This window comes from Drosophila suzukii, unplaced genomic scaffold, assembly GCF_043229965.1.
Source record: "Drosophila suzukii unplaced genomic scaffold, CBGP_Dsuzu_IsoJpt1.0 scf_6, whole genome shotgun sequence".
Classification (NCBI taxonomy): Eukaryota; Metazoa; Arthropoda; class Insecta; order Diptera; family Drosophilidae; genus Drosophila; species Drosophila suzukii.
The window spans coordinates 1,742,791-1,764,245 of record NW_027255938.1 but is presented as its reverse complement, the minus strand read 5'-3'; the positions used below and the strand labels follow the sequence as shown (position 1 = coordinate 1,764,245).

The 21,455-nt window shown below is 39.5% G+C and overlaps 3 protein-coding genes across 12 annotated transcripts in view; 2 read left to right on the top strand and 1 right to left on the bottom strand.

The window, feature by feature from the left end:
* Positions 1-628, top strand: part of lt (vacuolar protein sorting-associated protein light) — a 62,215-nt gene extending 61,587 nt beyond the window's left edge. For all 8 annotated transcript variants that reach the window (XM_070999280.1, XM_070999279.1, XM_070999277.1 and 5 more), the window contains one exon: positions 57-628. In XM_070999280.1, coding sequence (XP_070855381.1) covers positions 57-439 — 383 coding nt within the window. In that variant the 3' untranslated portion in view covers positions 440-628. The remainder of the gene's footprint in view (positions 1-56) is intronic.
* Positions 549-9,600, top strand: LOC139355008 (vacuolar protein sorting-associated protein 41 homolog). Of its 3 annotated transcripts, none has more exons than XM_070999283.1 (4): positions 549-662; positions 726-883; positions 1,504-1,624; positions 1,685-9,600. In XM_070999283.1, exons 1-4 carry the CDS (start codon positions 659-661, stop codon positions 1,864-1,866), a joined length of 465 nt encoding a protein of 154 aa, XP_070855384.1. In that variant the 5' UTR covers positions 549-658; the 3' UTR covers positions 1,867-9,600. The 3 variants fall into 3 exon arrangements, with proteins under 3 accessions (XP_070855384.1, XP_070855386.1, XP_070855385.1); XM_070999285.1 differs by lacking the exon at positions 549-662 and adding an exon at positions 1,341-1,448 and having other exon boundaries at positions 742-883; positions 1,685-2,818; XM_070999284.1 differs by lacking the exon at positions 549-662 and adding an exon at positions 1,209-1,448 and having other exon boundaries at positions 742-883; positions 1,685-2,818.
* A 5,756-nt stretch (positions 9,601-15,356) lies between these two features.
* On the bottom strand, positions 15,357-17,992 carry LOC139355032 (uncharacterized). The gene is made up of 5 exons (XM_070999311.1): positions 17,869-17,992; positions 17,709-17,806; positions 16,977-17,640; positions 15,843-16,826; positions 15,357-15,457 (listed from the first exon to the last, which is right to left on the bottom strand). The coding sequence occupies exons 1-5, from the start codon at positions 17,990-17,992 to the stop codon at positions 15,357-15,359; spliced, it is 1,971 nt and encodes a 656-aa protein (XP_070855412.1).
* Positions 17,993-21,455: the final 3,463 nt, after the last annotated feature.

Below are 21,455 nucleotides of genomic sequence, written 5' to 3'. Positions count from 1 at the left end.
GTAGTATGGTAAAGTATAATGTTTTCTGATTAATATAGAAGTTCTGATTGCTTTAGACTATGTGAACCCCGCGGTGGTCGTTAGTCAAATCGAAATGGGCCGGACTATTCCGAACTTGCGGAAATCGCTTATTAAAATGTTGTGGCACTACAATCTCCAAGAGCAAACAATATCTACCGCCCAAAAGATTCAAGTGAATGACATTTTTGATACCCACTCCGAGGTGGTTACATCGCAAAGACGTGGTCAGCAAGTATCTTGCGAACAACTTTGCCTTTTGTGCCAACGCCCAGTATTAATAAAAAATGCTGTTTATAATTGTATCATCGGATTTAAATGTGGCCATGTCTTCCATAAGTCGTGCATGCTGGGCGTTCCTGCCAACAAACGCTGCAGAGAGTGTAAGCTGTGGGCCCCCGATCTACCTTTGGAAGATTAAGTTAATAATGACTCCATACCTGTTGTCTTATCCTTCTCTGTTAAAAGATTCTGAAGATAAAGAAAAAGCTGAAAAAAGGAAATATCTTAGAGATAAATGATAATCTATGATTAGAATAAATATTATATAGTTATATTTGCGTCATGCTCCCCCAGCCCAAACCACATGAAATAAAATTAATAAAAAATAGTTGCTGAGAACTTGGAGTTTTGATTATAAATGGGTACTTATCACCTATGACTAGTTTAACTGAATAACAATTAAAGCGACTTAAATGGATTCCCAGCGAGACGATTCATTATCTTATTGATGTTGTGTGAAATACGCAGCATATTTGGGATGCGAAGCATCCAAATTATAAAAAATGCGAAAACCACACATTCCAGGAAACTGCCACCGAAAAGGGAACCTCAATTTGCAATCCGCAAACACCATTTTCCAGAGGTAATTTGATACATGTGGAAATGATTTTATAATAACACAGGGACACTTATTGAAACTGTAAAATTTTGAGAAACCATTTCTACTTTTCCATGATATTTGGGTCCTTCTGAAAAACGTTATGTTAAAAATTAACAATTTTTTAAAATTTCTCTAATGGCCCTAACATGCCCTAAAAAATAAATCTTAAATAGAAGTAATTTTTATTTTCCTTGGAACGGTCGTTTTGCTGCACGCATGTTTCCATCTGCTTACCCTCCCTTTGCTGAGAAGCGGGTATCTGATAGTCGGGGAACTCGACTATAGCGTTCTCCTTTGCTTTTTTCAGTATTTGGACTCATTGCAAAAAGTGAATGCCTGTAATGCATTTCAAAGTAAACTGGTTTCCTTGTATGCAAAATATGATCGAAACCAACTTTTGCCCTTTCTTATGCGTTCAATGGAATACGTAATCCTGGAGGCGTTGGGCATATGTAATCGGCAAGGTTTTTACCCGGAGATGGTCTACTTACTGGGTTGATTGGGCGGAGTGGAAGCGGCCGAAGCATTAAATATCATTATTCATAGAGTAAGAAAACTTACAGCGAAACGTTAATAACAAATATAGCATTTAAATTCCGCAGATCAGTGACATAGAAATGGCAATCGAGTTTTGCAAGGAACACTATGCACTATGGCATCTGCTTATCAGTGAAACCACCAAACAACCCGAAATTGTGTCCAAAGTCTTGGCCGGCATTGTGGGTAAGTAGTATGGTAACGTATAATGTTTTCTGATTAATATAGAAGTTCTAATTGCTTTAGACTATGTGAACCCCGCGGTGGTCGTTAGTCAAATTGAAATGGGCCGGACTAATCCGAACTTGCGGAAATCGCGTATTAAAATGTTGTGGCACTACAATCTCCAAGAGCAAACAATATCTACCGCCCAAAAGATTCAAGTGAATGACATTTTTGATACCCACTCCGAGGTGGTTACATCGTAAAGACGTGTGTGTGTGTCTTCACACCTGTTGTCTTATCCTTCTCTGTTAACAGTTTCTGAAGATAAAGGAAAAACTGAAAAAAGGAAATATTTTAGAGATTAATGACAATCTATGATTAGAACAAATATTATATAGTTATATTTGCGTCATGCTCCCCCATCCCAAACCACATGAAATAAATTTTATAACAAATACATATACAAGGGTGGTCAAAAGTATTTTCACAAAAAAAAAAGTTAAATATATTCATAATTTGAACTTACATCTTGTTAACTTTGGCATCAATGGAAAGGTAATTTAAATGCCGTTTGAATGATACAATACATTTCTTAACACATTCAGTACTTATTGAAAAGGACGAATTTGTGTGAAAATGTCCTTTTTGAACTTTTTTCCTCGACTTGAAAACTTAAATTTTTTGATGCAAAAATTTTCTTCAAACAAAAATAATAGTAACTGCAAAAAGAATTTTTCAAAAATCATTTTGCTTCTATTTTTTATGATTTTTTGAAAATGCTTAGAAACATGCATTTTAGGCATATTTTTCTCTTTTTCATACAAATTTTTTCCGACAGTGTCACCTTTAAAAAACCATAAAAAATATAAGCAAAATGATTTTTGAAAAATTCTTTTTGCAGTTACTATTATTTTTGTATGAAGAAACTTTTTGCATCAAAAAATTTAAGTTTTCAAGTCGAGGAAAAAAGTTCAAAAAGGACATTTTCACACAAATTCGTCCTTTTCAATAAGTACTGAATGTGTTAAGAAATGTATTGTATCATTCAAACGGCATTTAAATTACCTTTCCATTGATGCCAAAGTTAACAAGATGTAAGTTCAAATTATGAATATATTTAACTTTTTTTTTGTGAAAATACTTTTGACCACCCTTGTAGGTACATATCACCTATAACTAGTTTAACTGAAAAACAATTAAAGCGACTTAAATGGATTTCCAGCGAGACAATTTATTATCTTATTGATGTTGTGTAAAATACACAGCATATTTGGGATGCGAAGCATCCAAACTATAAAAAAAAAGCAAAAACCACACATTCTGGGAAGCTGCCACCGAAAAGGAAAACTCAGTTTGCAATCCGCAAACACCATTTTCCAAAGGTAATTTGATAAATGTGGAAATGATTTTATAATAACACAGGAACACTAATTGAAACTGCGAAATTTTGAGAAACCATTTCTAATTTTCCATGATAATTGTGAGAAAAGTTATGTTAAAAATTAACTATTTTTTTAAATCTCTCTAATGGCCCTAACAGGCCCTAAAAAATAAATCTTAAATAGAAGTAATTTTTATTTTTCTTGTAATCTGTTTTTTTGGATTAGTTATAGCAATAACAATTTTTTTTTAGTTTTATAATGTGCTCCTATATATTGTCATTTATTTATTTTTTTATTAATTTATTGCTTAAAGTTAAAAACTAAAGCGACAGGGATAGGCAGCCAGAGCTACTTAGGCTTTAGGCTGGCTTAGTTTCAATTTGCTATTCGGTTCTTAATTACTAAGGGCATAATTCATTCATTTTGGTTATCGCTTCTTAATTAACAAAGTACATTTCAGGTGTATTAAAGAACTGTCTTAATTATAAGAGGTTTGATAAATTAGATTTTTTAGGGGAATCGAGAAGTTAAAGGAGGTCGGTGGTCGTAGGATTGGAAAGAAGTGGAGTAAGGTTTCTATTCGGGATGTGGATTAGGTTGTAGTTAAATGCAGTGCATTCGTTAAAGATATGCTCTATTGACATTGAGTTGCAGAACTTACAGAGGTTGTCTGTAGCCTGAACGAGTCTAAATTCATGGGTAAGTCTGGTGTGGCCCAGACGTGATCGTATTATTCGGGTTTGGTCTTTTCTTGTTAGTTTGATGATTTCTTTTGCTTTTGTGTAGTCGCTTATGTTAAGATGGTTGCTGTTTATGAATTGGTACCAACTGGAGGAGTATTGGAAAAGATTGAGGGAGGTGCTATAGAAATGTTTTTTTAACAATGTCGGACGGGTTAATATTATGTGTGGTGATCAGCGGTGCGATAGTTGCGTTTTTTGCGGCGTCGTCAAATTCGTTGCCCTAGTTCCAACATGGCTCGGAACCCACATGTTTTTTATACAACGAATTTTCGTAGGATAACAAGCGGAATTGTCAATGTTTTGAATAGGGTTAATTGCGGAAAGAGAGTCTGAGCAGATGCAGATGTTAGTACGGCCTATCTCGACGGCTTCTAGTATTGCGATAATTTCTGCAGTATAAATTGATGTATAATTTGGAGGAATGGCTCTTTTTAGAACAATGTTCTCTGTGCCATAACATAACCAGTTGTGTCTTGGTTTTGTGAAGCGAAATAAAAGTGTAGTTGGTAAGTTTTGATTTTATGTCGAGAAATTCTTTCCTTTGCCTGGCTGCTCTTTGTTGCTTCTTTATATTGGCTTAAATGTGTGTCTATAGCATCTGATTGTAAGTGCCAAGGTTTTGTGTAGGACCTAGTTTCTGTATTTCACCGTTTTCTTTTTTGTAATTTTATTTATTATTGATTTTACACGGGTATCTGATGATTTCGTTATTGTATTACACAATTTGGCTTGAATATGATTTGTTCTAATGTCTAAGGGTGGTATGTTCGATTTTAAGTGTTAGTTGATGACGGGTGCTGGACGGATTGCTTTGTTGAGAAGGGTTTGGATCGGTTTGATTTGCGATTTTGGAGATAGACCATAAAATGGCAAGCCGTAATCTGTTTTTGACAAACATACCCCTCTGACTATTTGGACTAAGGTCAGTGGCTGGCAGTTGTATTTATCATTTGAGAGGCATTTTATAATTATACCCGTTACTCGTAGAGTAAAAGGGTATACTAGATTCGTCGGAAAGTATGTAACAGGCAGAAGGAAGCGTTTCCGACCCCACAAAGTATATATATTCTTGATCAGGATCACTAGCCGAGTCGATCTAGCCATGTCCGTCTGTCCGTCCGGATGAACGCTGAGATCTCGGAAACTATGGGAGCTAGGCTATTGAGATTTGGCGTGCAGATTCCTGAGCTTCTTACGCAGCGCAAGTTTGTTTCAGCACAGTGCCACGCCCACTCTAACGCCCACAAACCGCCCAAAATTGTGGCTCCTACAGTTTTGATGCTAGAATAACAATTTTAACCGAAATGTATTGTTCTCATCAATACCTATCGATTGACCCACTTTAACGCCCACAAACCGCGAAAACCTGTGGCGCCCACAATTTTCATGCTAGATAAAAAATTTTAACTGAAATGTATTGGCCTTGCCACGCCCACTCTAACGCCCATAACGCTTAAATCTGTATACCTCCGGTAGGTGGCGCATTTTAATCTCGCTTTGCTGCTTGCACATCTCCATATAGCTGAGTAACGGGTATCTGATAGTCGAGGTACTCGACTATAGCGTTCTTCCTTGTTTTAATTGAATTTGTTAAGGATTTTGCTTGGTTATTTATGTGGGGTTGCCATTTGTATTTTGTGTCAAATGATAAGCCTAGCATTGTTAGTTCCGCTACTGTGCATATATAGTTTGTTACTGTAGAAAGTTGGCAGACACAGTTGTGTTTTCTGCTCATGTTTATATGTTTGCATTTAGATTGGGATAACGACGCTCCAAATAATTTACACCAGTTACTGATGTCCTATTTATGTTATTTGTTGTGTTTTTCTGTTTATTTAGGTCAACTATAATGTTTTAGTCACCTAAGTTATTTGTTGTGTTTTTCTGTTTATTTAGGTCAACTATAATGTTTTAGTCATCTGCAAATGCTGTAAAGTCAAGATTCTTGTGTTTTCTTATTGTGTCTGAAAGACTGTTATATGCAATGAGAAAAAGGATCACAGATAGAGGGGATCCCTGCGGTATTCGATTGTGAAGCGGTTGAATTAGTGAAGGACTGTGATTGCTTTTAACTCTAATTTTTCGACTTGTCATAAATTGGGATACGTATTTGATTAGCCTTTGCCCACAGCCCCATTTAATCAATTGGCTTTTTATTGTGTGCAGTCCTACTTTCTAAAATGCTTTTTCAAAGTCAAGAGATATAATTGAGGCGTTTTTTTTCTAAGAGGGCCTTGTTGATCAGGGAGTCTACATATAGTAGAGAGTCTGTCACAGATTTTCTCTTTTTAAACACAACTTGACGACTGTTCAGAAGTTTGTTGGAAGTAACCCACCACTAGAGCCGTTTAGAGATGATTTTATCAAGAGTTTTTAAGATACATGGGTTAAGGGAAATGGGTCTATATGATTCAATAATGGTTTTGTCTTTGCCAGGTTTATGAATTGGGACTATCGTACTTATTTTAAAGGCCTGAGGTATACATGATTTTAGGATAGAGTTGAAGAAGTATACTATTCTAATTTTAACTGGTTTTGCCGTTTGCTGTATCATTGTATAATTGATCATGTCGTTCGCAGTATTTTTTCATTTTAGACTGTTTAATGCTACAGAAAATTCATTGTGGTTCGTCGTTGTTTTGTCTGTATGCGTTGCACTTTGCATCTAAAAAAGCTTGCGAAAAGTTGTGATCATCGGATTGAGATGACCAATGTTTGGAAAAAACTGTAGCAATATCTTTTGGATTTGAGACTATTGTTTTGCGATTGTTTGCTCTGAATACAATGTATGTGTGTTGATATGTGAGTTTCACAGAATTGTCTAATTTTACTCCACATCATGTCTTGCTTTGAGTCGATTGAAATACTGGAAGTTAGTGCTATACAACTTTTTTGCTAACCCGAATTTCTCGTCTGAGCTGAGCATTAGTTTTTATACCCGTTACTCGTAGAGTAAAAGGGTATACTAGATTCGTCGGAAAGTACGTAACAGGTAGAAGGAAGCGTTTCCGACCCCATAAAGTATGTATATTCTTGATCAGAATCACTAGCCGAGTCGATCTAGCCATATCCGCTGAGATCTCGGAAACTATAAGAGCTAGGCTATTGGGATTTGGTATGCAGATTCCAGAGCTTCTTACGCAGCGCAAGTTTGTTTCAGCAGCGTGCCACGCTCACTCTAACGCCCACAAGCCGCCCAAAACTCTGGCTCCTACAGTTTTGATGCTAGAATAAAAATTTTAACTGAAATGTATTGTTCTCATCAATACCTATTGATTTATCCAAAAAAAAATTTGCACGCACACTGTAACGCCCACAAACCGCCCACAAACTTCAAAAAATCGTAGGTATGAACGCGGACATTTCGGAAACTATAAAAGATAGAGAATTGGGATTTTAGATTTAGATTTCGTAGCCTTGTACGCACAGCAAGTTTGTCACGCGAATATGCCACGCCCACTCTAACGCCCACAAACCGCCTAAGCGCCCACTATTTAAATACTAGAAAAAAAGTTTTTACTAAAATGTATTAGACTCGTCAATACCTATTGATTTAACCAAAAAAAAAGTTTGGCACGCCCACTCTAACGCCCATATCGCTTAAATATGTCTGATAGTCGAGGTACTCGACTATTGCGTGCTTTCTTGTTTTAAAATGTGTTAGGTTAAACAGGGACATTTCCCTATTGAATGCTCTCCAGGCGCGATTTTTGCTGACCTTTAAGTCGTCGTCGGTTAGTCGGTTTTTATTCCACCATGGGACGTTTTATTGACTTTTTGGAGGGTGGGTTTGGGGAATACTATAATAGGCGCTATTTAATATTATTTTGTTTATGTTGCTGTGTTCTTTGTTTGTGTTAGTTGATGCTGGAATTTGGTAATTAAAGCGGTTGGTAAGACTTTCGAATTTACCCCAGTGTGCTCTTTTAGTTATAAATCCTTTTGTATAGTTAAATGTTTGGTTTTCTTGGGCTAAAATGTTTACTGTTATGGAAAAATGGTCACTACCCTGGGGAGTGTCCATGATTTTAGAATCGCAGTCAATTTTGAGGTTAGGAGAGCAAGGTCTATGTGTTGGTTGGCCGGTGTATAATATGATGTAGTTGTTGCTGTGAAAGTAATCTCCGAGGATTCTACACTGCGATTGCTTTTGGGAGATCCCTAGAGGCTATTCCATCCATTAATGTCTCCTGTGATCAGTGTATCTATATCTGTCTTGGTAAATTTTTGTGAAGGTGTTATGCAGATGAAATGATATACAGCTTTTTATGGGATTGTATTTCCAATCTAATGGTCTCGAAAACTTGTCCTACATTTATGGATTAGTAGAGCAATTCCACCTTTGGCTGAAGTTGTATTATAGATTTTAAGTTAACTGGGAATGGAATTAATGGTTTTCCTGGAGGGAAATAATTTAGGGTTTTTGGTCTGTTAAGAGTATTAGTAGTTCATTATAATTATTTACATAGCCATTGATGTTCCATTGTAATGCAGTAAGTGTCATATTCACTATTGTGGGGTTGGTGTGTTCGCTAAGTTTTTCTATTAGTTATTTATTACGTTTGAGCTAGGGGTATTTTAATCATAGATCTAGTTAACATTATGGCATTCAATTTTTCCTTACTAATAAGATGTGTTCAGGCCCACTGTCCGGCGAATCTGGACTGGCCCCGCTATCCAGTTGCACCTCTCTACCGCTCTCCCGCTCTCTCGCGCTCCCGCTCTCCTGCGCTGTTCCTAGCTCCCTCCATGAAGTCCTCGCTGCGCTTTGGAGCGCAGAGCGGAGCTTAGACTTAGTTAGTTCGATTCTGGAGTTCAACTGAAATAAACCGCGGTCGCACCCCCGCCTACTTTCCAAGTTAACTTTTTCTCGAGTACTTCTTTTCGATCAAGGGGCAATACGCGTTCGAGTGGTTTCTCCCCTACAGCTTCCGCAGCACCAGCAGTAAACCGCACCAGCAGCAAACCGCCGAAGCCCAGCGCAGCAGCCCGCCGACGCCGCCAGTTTCCCGCCGTCGCCTCCCACGCCATTCCATCAGCGCCACCACGGTACCCCGCTACCCCCCGGTGTACATTTTGGTCCCTTGAGCCGGATAAGATAAGTAAAGATTTTCGTCTTATTAATTGCCGGTCTGCAGTCAGCCACTCGAAAATTTAATTCGTTTGACTTTCTGTACGATTTGTCCAAAATCCTAGTCCGATTAAATCCGACAACGGCAATTAAAAATTATTTCGCCATTTTTTTCTTCGATTTTCCTTTTGCTACGTGCGGCCATATTGCCAATTTTTTCCGACTCCTTTTTTTAATTGCATTTGGCCGCTCATCCATACTTATATAAACATATACAAAATCGAGAAAAAATTCCAAGCTTAGAAAAAATATTGTGCAAATATAAGCCAAGCATACAGTGAGAATTATTAAATTTCTAGTGTTCTGCCAATTCAGGCCCCCAAAACTTTTCAAGATTTTTCTCACTGTATATCCACAGCCGCTAAAATACTTGCACATATTCTTTCGTTTTTCCAAATACAGTCCACACACAAGATATCGAAAACTTCCACAACAACACATACCCCGCCGGCAATAATTATTTAATAAATTTAAAACCGGCGAAAATTACATTAATGCAAGTATCTACATACATACAAATATCTACATACATATAAATATCTACATACATACAAATATCTACATCCATACAAATATCTACATATATACAAATATCTACATATATACAAATATATACATACAGTCACATATAATTTTTAACTCCACCATCCCGTTCCGACTAATTAAAGTTTTCCGACGGCCATCCGGTCAAAAATAATAAAAAAAAAAATTACACCAACCGACGTGAAAAATTTTTGGTCATTGTGTTTTATTTACCATCAAACTTTTTAGTATTTTTTTCGGTATTTGGTATGTACTCCGTAAAATTTATTTTACTTAAGCGAGAAAAATACCAGCACTCCACCGGATGCATAGCATCCTCCATCCACCAATTTTTTTTGGTATATTTTTAGTATTTTTCCCTCTGAATATTAAATCAAATTAAAGCAATACTCGAATATTAAATAATCAACCGATCGCATCCACCGGCCAGCCACTATTTCATTGATCCTGGGCGCGGACGTCTACCCGAAGGTGATACAGCCGGGCTTCCACATGGTCGACGAGGGACTGCCAGTAGCCCAGAAGTCGGTGTTCGGGTGGATCCTCTCCGGCGCCTGTACGCAGGCTTGAGGCGTAGGCGACTGGCCGAAGTTCCGTCTCCTTCATTTTTTGCAACGCTAGCGATTGCAAGGGGGGCGGAATGTTCAGGCCCACTGTCCGGCGAATCTGGACTGGCCCCGCTATCCAGTTGCACGCTCTCTCGCGCTCCCGCTCTCCTGCGCTGTTCCTAGCTCCCTCCATGAAGTCTCCGCTGCGCTTTGGAGCACAGAGCGGAGCTTAGACTTAGTTAGTTCGATTTTGGAGTTCAACTAAAATAAACCGCGGTCGCACCCCCGCCTACTTTCCAAGTTTACTTTTTCTCGAGTACTTCTTTTCGATCAAGGGGCAATACGCGTTCGAGTGGTTTCTCCCCTACAGCTTCCGCAGCACCAGCAGTAAACCGCACCAGCAGCAAACCGCCGAAGCCCAGCGCAGCAGCCCGCCGACGCCGCCAGTTTCCCGCCGTCGCCTCCCACGCCATTCCATCAGCGCCACCACGGTACCCCGCTACCCCCCGGCGTACAAGATGTCTTTTAGTTTTGTTACTTATATTTCTTGGAAGAATAGTTATTTGGGTTGTTTTACCATTTTTGTTCTTTGCCAGTGTCCGTAGACATATTTTCGTCATCATTATCGTCGTAGGAAATTATTTTTCTGCCTGTGTTTTTTTTTGTTGGTGGTGGGTTATGAGAGGTGGAAGCTGATTTTGATGGCGTGTTCTGGCTGATCTGTTGTTTTGATTTGAGAAGCTTGCAACCGATGCGTACAAGGATCCGTCATGATGGTGTCTGCTTTTGAGAATGTTCCTAGCCGTTCTGTAGGCAACTTTTTGATTGGTTTTGATGGCTTGTACTTTTCGGTGAGTGGGAATTACTGGTCAACGTATATCTCTGGGATGGGGATCGGAGTTAAGAAGGTTTTTGTCCGAGCAAACAATGCAGCTTACAGCACGCTCGCATTTTTGTCCTTTTGCCAGGTCGACGTGGTTCGTTTGGCTATACCTATAGCACGTTTCTGAAGTTTTGCTGGACCGCATTAGATGACCTAAACTTAGGCAATTGTTGCATCGCATTGGGGAAGGTATGTAAGGGCGGACTTCGACTCTCTCGTATCCAATTTGTACGTAATCTGGCAGGTCTAGTAGGAATTAATCCAGTGTCGGTTGGCTCGCCGCAAATTGCTCTCTTTATGATTTTTTTCACTTCATTGACCTTTTGGGACCTTACATTTTCTAAGTTTTCTTGTTCTTTTATACCTCGAAGGTCATTAGAATATATAACTCCCTTTACGTAATTCAGGGTTCGGTGTTCTGATACTGCTACTGGAATATTGTTTGGAATGTTGGTGAGTTTTAATAATTTATCGGCTTGTTGGTCTTTTGTTTGAACCAGAAGGTTTCCGTCGCGTTTTTTCTTGCAGCTTACTACTTCGCCTCCGCATGTTAAGTCGATGATTTTTTTTATGGTAAATGGTGATTTGGTTTCTTTACTAAGAATTTGCTGGTGGGTGAAGGCTTTTCCCTCCAGATGTCTGGAGGATCTTGCATGGTTCGGTGTGTTTTAGTAACATAGTCTTGTATTAAGTGTGTGTCTCAGCAAAATATTTCGGTCCGGCAAACATCGGTTTTATATATTCTTAGCTATACTGCGGATCCTTTAGGTGACGGAGCACAATTATTATGGAAAACTAGGACTGGGCTAAGGAAATTTTTGGATTTGGATGAATTTCCAAACGACTTCAGCTCCTTTAGTGGTGCTAGGCATATTGGGGAGAAAATGACTTGAAAGCTGTTTATTTAAATTCCAAATGCACTTGCAACGACGCGACAATTTTTTAATGATTTGTATAGTGCCGAAAAATCGTATGGGGGAACGTAATCTTCAAAGGATTGTAAGCAATATTGCCGAACAAACTTATGGTCTAAAATGGCGTTTGACCCCCAAAACGCGAATGAAAAATACGTCTTTTTAGGGAAAATTATCATAGTAGACAAAACGGATTGCACATTTTACACAGTACGCCCCTTCGCAAATAAACAGTTAAAATCTGCCAAGACCAAACCCGTCCTTTTTTTTTTTGCATCTCAAGTAGGAACACTTGCACTTCAGACTTTATGGTAGCTCGGACGCACCCGTTCAGTACAGGTCGCTGTGAAACCTTTTAGTATCCTTCTCCCTACCCTCCCTCGTGCCTAGCGGCAGATCGCTAGGCTAGCCGACGTGAACACGAAGTGAGTCCTCTTCGAGACGACCGCCCTCGCCGTAAAGCGATTACCGGCCCGGTTAATGTTTTGCACAATTTTTCGCAAAAACAATAAATCCAATAGATTTTATAAATAAAAAATTCCCGCTGAACAAATTATGTTTTTTTTTTAAATAAAATTTGGATGTTCATAGCCAAAATTATTTATTTTTATCGATTTCAGATAAACCGTTCTCCCGGAATCGTGCCCACCGCAAGCCACTTGGAATAAAAATAATGTACTTTAAGACCCCAAATAAAAAAACTGTTATAAAAGTTTTGCTTCATAAAAATAAGTAAGGGTCCGGCAGTTTGGCAATAGCTCCGTTATTTTTTAAACTTCTGGCAATCACGCAAGTGAAAAACCCTATAAGGCGCTTTCCTTCCCGAAATCGAAAAGAACATCGAGCAATATAAACAACAACGGTTCCGATTTCCGGTTCTTTAAATTTCCGGTTTCTTTCTATTGTTGTTCTGTCCTTTAAGCGAGGTCCCGCTTGCCTAACAAGTCTTTGCATATTCCGTTTAACATCAAAGCAGGGTATTTATAGACATATCTGTATATGCAAAAAATATATTTTAAAATTCACATAATAAACTTACTAATTTTGCTGTACGGGCGTTTTCCTGTACTTGTTGTGTTTGTTACTTCTTATTAGTGCTTACAACAATCCTGTCATCGTTTTCTCATCAAGTCCTATCGATATCAAACCAAGACCCCTATCGGAGCAACGGCCCCGTCTCTAAAATTTGTCGGCCATTACCTTAAGCTTACGACTCACGATCGCACTATAATATATATTTTCTCCTATCATCCATAGTATTGCTCTCCATAATCAATTAAAATTAAAATCAATTGAACTCAAAATATACATTTTATGTTTTTCTTCAAATGCAACCGCAAGTCCCCATAGCAGGTTTCTACTAATCATTGACTCTCGAATCCTATCGGCGCAGTCACGACACTTGTACCACGGAAGAAACAACGGGACTTGTAAAGACATATTAGGAAAACGGGGTCGTGCCTAAGGAACAGAACAACAATAGAAGGAAATGGGTTATATGAAAAACAATATAATTTATATTTGACGTGTTGTATACGAGAAACAGGTGACCATTTGCTTTGATATGATTTTTCCACGAAAAACTTTCGTTGGACTTGGCTCGTCTTCGATGACCAACACGGTCGATTGCTGTTTTATTTCGGGCTCATAAACATAGATCCATAAATCGTTACCTGTGCCGATCTGGTAAATTTCTTTTGAAATACCAAGATAGTTTTTTTCCAAAATTTCTTTGCACTAACCCACAAGGGCTTTTTTTGAGCTATTGTCACATCGTGCGGGATCCAACGATTACAAACCTTTTTTACGGCCAGATGTTCAAGTAATATCGAATATGTGCTGGTGGAAGAAATACCCAAGGATGTCTCTTTCTCACGGTATTTACCATGACGATCTTGCATTCTCCCATTGATTCCATCATTGGCCAGTGATTGTGTTAGATTGCGTTGATGCTCCTGCGAAGATAAAAATTGCTGCATCTCATCTAATGCCCGTTTGGCACCAACAAAATTCGTCCGTTGTCGCTGAAGACATGCCAGGAATATGTCTGTGCTAAGATCGGTGGCCAGTTCCAATTGTATGGCTGATGTAAATGATGCAAACAAAGAGGCATATGTAGCCCTTAGTTTTCGGGGATTTCGCTGTCTCCTTTTCTTTAGTATAAATGGTCCAGCGTAATCACAGCCTGAGTGCTGGAAGGGTAAAGCTTCTGTTATACGGATGCCTGGTAGATCGGCCATGAATTGGTGCTCCGTTGGCGAAAACATTTGATGCAGCTGTGAACCAGATTCCTTATCAGGTTACGCGCACCAAAGATCCAGTACTTTTGACGAGCAATTACAAAAAGTGCAGAAACTCCTTTTCGTAGAAACTCCTGGATGAAGATTTGACGTATGCTCGTGCTCTAAAATCATTCTTGTGATGCGGTTTGACTTCAGAAGCAGTATAGGGTGTTTAACATCAGCTGGCAATTGTGAGTTGTCCAGTCGTCCACCAACTCGAAGAAGGCCATCCTTGCAGATAATCGGCGAGAGCTTCTCCAACTGGGAGCGGCTGTGAAGAGACTTATTTTCCGTCAGTAGTTTGCGATCCTCCATGCAAGAAGCTCAGAGATGTTAGCTTCTTGCAGGCAAATCATGCGAGCAGCCTGAATTTTCTCAAAGGTGATCATCTTTCCATTTATCCAGGACGAGACGCGTTGCGTCAAAGCTTCGATTGGTGACAATGAGCAGCTTTCCTGTGCGGTTAATGCGGTGGTCTTTACTTCTTCTTTTCCATGGTTTTCTGAAAGGGAAGTCTATAACTTTTTACAGCTCAACTTTACCGCTTGCCTTTCTGGATCTTGCAGCCATGAAGGTCCCATCCACCATAAGTCAAAATGGAGAAGGTCTGAAGCAAGCATTCCTCGTGTGGCGCAGTCCGCCGGATTCTCCTTTGTGTTTACGTGATGCCATGCGTTGCGCGGTAAAGCTTCGAGTATTTCTGAGGTTCTGTTGGATACAAATGTTTTAAGCTTAGATGGTGTTCAAGACGCGGTAGAGACTGCTGCTTCAGCGGAGCAACTCTGGTTTTTCCTGCAATGAGTGAAACAGATACGGTGCCATCTGCTCGCACCACTCTGATATAGATGACTGCGAAATATGCCTTGATAGAGGCATCTGAAAATCCATTCAGTTCGATGTGATCTTCATTGTTTTGGACAAACCGTGGCAGGCTATGATGTGTACGTCGTAACGGCATTTATTCCACCAGTCCGCAATTTTCGAAGGAAGCTCCGTGTCCCAGCCGAGATCGAGTAGCCACAATTCTTGGAACAGATTTTAAAACGGCACTACCACTGACCACATCTGACAGCACTTGGCGTTTTGTGTTGTGCGGATTTGTTGTAAGGCAAACTTTGTAGGAAAACATGTCCTCTTCTGGATTCCAATGAATGCCAAGAACTTTTGCTGTAGAATTGTAACCTTTGTCTTGTACTCCGATTGTAGCGAGAGATCTGTCAGCGACACGTGATGAATTGGAAACCCATTTACCAAGTTCCATGCCTGCACATTTCACCAACTGGATCAACTCATTTTGATTGCGAATGAGTTCCACCTCGGTATGTGCTCAGGCCAGTACCTCGTCCACATAAAACTGCTCCTTCAAGATCTTTGCAGCGGTAGGAAAGTCGTGTTGATGGTCGTGAGTTAACTGATCCAGGGCCCTCACTGCCAAAAATTGTGCGCAGGATGTGCCGTATGTTACAGTGGAGAGTTCGTAGTGTTTAATAGGAGTTGTTTTATCTTCTCTCCAAAAAATTCGCTGACAGCCACAATGGTTGGCAGCCACCTAGATTTGTCGATACATTTTGACAGTATCTGCTGAAAAGATGAACTTAAACATTCTGAAAGGCATACAAATCGAGAAAAGGTTTCGTAGAATGCTGGGTCCAATGTGCAGATCTTCGTTTAAGGACCGTCCATTCGTGTCCTTTAATGAACCGTCAAATACGACCCGTAATTTTTACAGGATGATGTGGCAAGTAAAAGCTCGATCTTTTGTCAATGTCTTCTGACGATAGTTCCCGCATGTGGCCCAACTGAAGATACTCACGCATAAATTGCACGTACTGTGAATGCAGATTGGGGTCTTTCTTTAGGCGGCACTCTACACCCCTGAATCTTGTTAGCGCTTCCTGTAAAGTATCCGAAAACTGTTCCTTGGAGTTTTTGAACTGAAGTTCGACGATGTAACGCCCCTTAGAGTCCCGAGTGTGCGTCTTCACAAAGTGCTGTTCAACTTCATCGTCCTCTGGTTTCCCATGGAATTTCTGTTTGACATCCTCCAGCTCCCAAAAGCGCCGTAGTGATTCGTCAATGTCAATAGCCGTGTGCATTGTTGTTGTAGATGAACATCCGGTAGTAACGATAGATGTGATGACCCATCCAAATATGGTCGAAATGGCGATGATGTTGCCCTGATTGTCGAACATCTTTTGACCGGTGAGTACGGTCCAAACGTAGTCGCTGCCCAGGAGTATATCAACTGGCGCCAACGACTGATAGTCAGAGTCCGCCAGCTCAAAGCCTGCGAATGCCTTGAGTGCTGAGGCGGCGATATCGTGTCTTGCCAACGTGGAGGTAATTTTGCTGAGTACGTGGGCACGTACCTTCATTGTGTGATCAGAGATCCTTGACTGCAAGTCCAGTGTGCTGCAGCCTCTAGTTGTCTCAGCCTTGATTGACGAGATTTCGGTCACCAAAATACGTGACGGTGAGCGTGCCAGTCCGAGTGCCTGTACGCACCGCTCAGAGACGTACGACAGTTCCGAACCACTGTCCAAAAGCACCCGGCAGGTAGTGTGCGATCTTATTGAGTTTCTAACGAATACTAGAGCTGTTGGCAATGCACTTTTTCGTAGCCCTTGTGGCTGTGTTGCGGTTGTTGATCCGTTGCACAAGGATTCAGCTGTATGAGCCACTTGTGCCTGTGCAATATGGCTGATGGTAACCCTAGCATCTTCGGGAGCGCTTGGGATGTGCCTTTCATCATCTCGTGAGTGTGTCGAAGTGACAGCGGCCTGCGAATTAAGAATATCTGCGTGTAGCAGAGAGTGATGACGATTATGGCAATACCTGCATGTGAATTTGGATTCACACTTTCGTGACACATGCCCAGGCTTAAGGCAGTTAAAACACAGGGATTTAGCCTTAACAAATGTGCGTCTCTGCTCGATTGACAATTCACCAAACTTTGAGCAGGCGTAGATCTTGTGCTCCTTGGAGTTACACTTCACACAAGTGTTTGCTTCCATCGGTACTAAAGCGTGTGACGATCGCTTTGCTTTGCCATGTTGTGGGCCAACCTTGGAGTCTATGTCTGACTCACATTTGTTGAGCTCAAATTCCTCGCAACGTCGGTCTAAAAACTTTAGTAGATCATCCACAGACGGAGATTCCAGTTCCCGGCTTCCTTCGATCCATTTGCGACGGGTTTCAGCATCGATCTTGGCCAGAACGAAGTGTATAATCCAGCAGTCCTTATTAGTTTGCCCTGCTGCATCCAGGCCGCGTACAATTTCGGTGGCTCCGTCCGTCACCTTGCACAGAACTGTTACATATGCTCTGGCGGTCGAAGGTAAGTTAACAAATGTCTCCAGCAGAGAGTTAACAATGTGACGTGGTCTATTGTACCGATCAATTAGGAAAGTCCAAGCAGCCTCGTAAGCTGCGTCCGTTATTGGCATATGTCGAATCAAGTCAGCTGCTTCGCCAGTGATGTACGTTTTCAAGTAGTGCAACTTTTGTATTGCTGTCAAATGCTGCTTGCTATGGATCGTACTCTCGAAGATGTTTTTAAAGGCTGGCCACTCCTTGTAGTCGCCAGTGAACAGCTTGATATGGATTTTGCCCTTAAAAGCGTTGCTTGATGCTGAGCCAAACGCTCTTTGAGCTGCTGCTGTTGTTCCAGAAAACGAACTAGGTTTTCGTTTCCCACTCCTGATGCCATTGGTGCGGCCTCATCAGGGTTGCCAGCTTGTCTGAAGTTATTGCCTTCTCTTTCATTCTCCTGAGATTCTTCAAAGGTGCGTATGAGGTTGCGAAATAATGTGCTTGCTTGTAAGTACTTGTCCTCGTACCTTTATTTGTCGATGGCTGGATCGACGCACCCTTCCTCTTCGTCAAAAAGGACCATTTGGTCGCTGATGGACTCGAATTCTTTCCAGACGATGTTGAGCCTTTCCAATGAAACTTGTAGTTCATCAAGTTCCCATTTTGATCCCGCACGTCTTGAGACGCCGTTAGCAAACGCGTAATGCTTGCCTCGCACGACTTCTAGCTGCCTTCAAAAGTTTAAACTGATCCAAGTTAATCAGTTACTAAGTTTGGCTAGAAGGACCAAAGATATGGTGTAGAATTAAAACGTTTTATTTCCCGATTTGAGTGGACTGTATTTCAATGATTAAACTTTGTCACATTTTCTTGTGTGTCCGATGCTTTCCGTTGTAGTTTTAACACTTAGTCCTTAAAAATCTCTAAAGTGTGACGCAGCACCAAAATACATTAAAAAAGCAAAAATTAGTATTTCATATACCAAAGAGAATAAGATTCAAAATTAAATAACGGCTGTAATGCGTTCATCAACAGGCAGCTATATGATATAGTCGTCCGATTTTGATAAAATTTTATTCGAAATTCAGAACACATTAAAAAATGATATTTCCAAGCGTAGGAGGTTATATGTTAAGGAACACCGAAGCTATAATTTGTTTCATATTATTTTCCTACCAATTTTACGATCGTTCAGATGGCAGCTATATGATATAGTCGTCTGATTTTGATAAAATTAAATTCGAAATTCAGAACTAATTAAAAAATGTTATTTCCAAGCGTAGGAGGTTATATGTTAAGGAACACCGAAGCTATAATTTGTTTCATATTATTTTCCCACCAATTTTACGATCGTTCCTATGGCAGCCATATGATATAGTTTTCCGATTTTGATAAAATTTAATTCGAAATTCAAAACTGATTAAAAAATGTTATTTCCAGGGAAAGGAGGAAATATGTTAAAAAACACCAAAGATATAATTTTTTAACATTTTTTTTCCGATTATTCCGATGGGAGCTATAAGATATAGTTGTCCGATCCGACTGGTTCCGACTTATATACTACCTGCAAAAGATATAAGACTTTTGGGAAAGTTTCAGCCCGATAGCTTTAAAACTGAGAGACTAGTTTGCGTAGAAACGGACGGACAAACGGACAGACGGACATGGCTAGATCGACTCGTCTAGTGATGCTGATCAAGAATATATATACTTTATGGGGTCGGAAACGTCTCCTTCACTGCGTTGCAAACTTCTGACTGAAATCATTATACCCTCTGCAAGGGTATAAAAATGTCATTTCCAAGCTTAAGAGGTTTTATGTTAAAAAAAAAAAAAACAGAAGCTATAATTTGTTTCATATTATTTTCCCACCAATTTTCCAATCGTCCCTATGGCAGCTATATGATATAGTCGTCCGAATTAGATAAAACTAAATTCAAAATTCAGAACTAATTAAAAATTATATTTCCAATTTTACGATCGTTCCTTTGGCAGCTATATGATATAGTCGTCCGATTTTGATAAAATTAATTTCAAAGTTCAGAATGAATTAAAAAATGTTATTTCCAAGCGTAGGAGGTTATATGTTAAAAAACACCGAAGTTATAATTTGATTCATATTATTTTCCCACCGATGTTACGATCGTTCCTATGGCAGCTATATGATATAATCGTCCGATTTTGATCAAATTTAATTCGAAATTTAGAACTAATTAAAAAATGTTATTTCCAAGTGTAGGAGGTTGTATGTTAAGGAACACCGAAGCTATAATTTGTTTCATATTATTTTCACACCAATTTTACGATCGTTCCAATGGCAGCTATATGATATAGTCGTCAGATTTTGATAAAATTAAATTCGAAATTCAGAACTAATTAAAAAATGTTATTTCCAAGCGTAGGAGGTTATATGTTAAGGAACACCGAAGCTATAATTTGTTTCATATTATTTTCCCACCAATTTTACGATCGTTCTTATGGCAGCTATATGATATAGTCGTCCGATTTTGATAAAATTAAATTCGGAATTCAGAATGAATAAAAAATGTTATTTCCAAGCGTAGGAGGTTATATGTTAATAAACACCGAAGTTATAATTTGTTTCATATTATTTTCCCACCGATTTTACGATCGTTCCTATGGCAGCTATATGATATAGTCGTCCGATTTTGATAAAATTTAATTCGAAATTCAGAACTAATTAAAAAATGTTATTTCCAAGTGTAGGAGGTTATCTGTTAAGGAACAATGAAGCTATAATTTCTTTCATATTATTTTCACACCAATTTTACGATCGTTCCTATGGCAGCTATATGATATAGTCGTCCGATTTTGATAAAATTAAATTCGAAAGTCAGAACTAATTAAAAAATGTTATTTCCAAGCGTAGGAGGTTATATGTTAAGGAACACCGAAGCTATAATTTGTTTTATATTATTTTCCCACCAATTTTACGATCGTTCTTATGGCAGCTATATGATATAGTCGTCCGATTTTGATGAAATTAAATTCGAAATTCAAAACTAATTTAAAAATGTTAAATCCAAAGATATCAATTTTAAAAATTTTTTTCCCGATTGTTCCTATGGGAGCTATAAGATATAGTTGTCCGATCCGACTTATATACTACCTGCAAAAGATATAAGACTTTTGAGAAAGTTTCAGCCTGATAGCTTTACAATTGAGAGACTAGTTTGCCTAGAAACGGACGGACAGACGGACATGGCTAGATCGACTCGTCTAGTCATGCTGATCAAGAATATATATAATTTATGGGGTCGGAAAGGTCTCCTTCACTGCGTTACAAACTTCTGACTAAAATCAATATACCTTCCGCAAGAGTATAAAAATGGAACGAAACGGAGAACATCTTTTCTTGACAAACTACCAACTTTCACACTGCCCAGACCCTAGTTTCATGTCGCCACAATAACGCTTTTGAATGCAACATTTTGGCGCCCAGCGTTGGGCACGTGTGTTAGTTAAATTGTTTAAGTAAAATATTAAATACTTATTTAAATGTTCAAAAAACCTTGCCTTTCTCGCTTTCTCCGTCTGCACACAGCAGCACACATACACGCATACCAACGCAAGTGCAGTCCAGTGTCGCTAAGCAGCGGAGCGAGCGCAAAGCGAGCATTCATTCTTCGTGCTCGCTTTGCGCTCGCAATTCTTGATCTATTTTCGACACAGAATTGGAAACGAAACGTTTCGTTTTCTGTATTGCCTTCGATTCTCGATCTTTCTGTGCACCGATGAGCCACTTGCCCTTACATTTGTCGCACATTGAATTTGTCGCTTTCTTAAATGAACGGCAAGACGTCGCGCTACACCTTCGTTTCTGTCTTTTGCACGCATCAGCTTTAACCTTAAAAAATTGAATTAACTGAAAAAAGCATGGTATCATATCCAAGACCACTTGACGAGGCCAAGCGTCAAATAGCCAATGTTAAAAGAAACATTTCGCGAATTAAAAGTTGGTGATCATTTTAAGGAGGAGTCTCTGAACCGCTCTGCCGCTGAACTCCAACGTCGTCTGGGAATTTTGGAGTCCTACTTTAGAGAGGCACTAAACATTCAATCCAAAACTGAAGCGTTGGATTCAACCGACAAC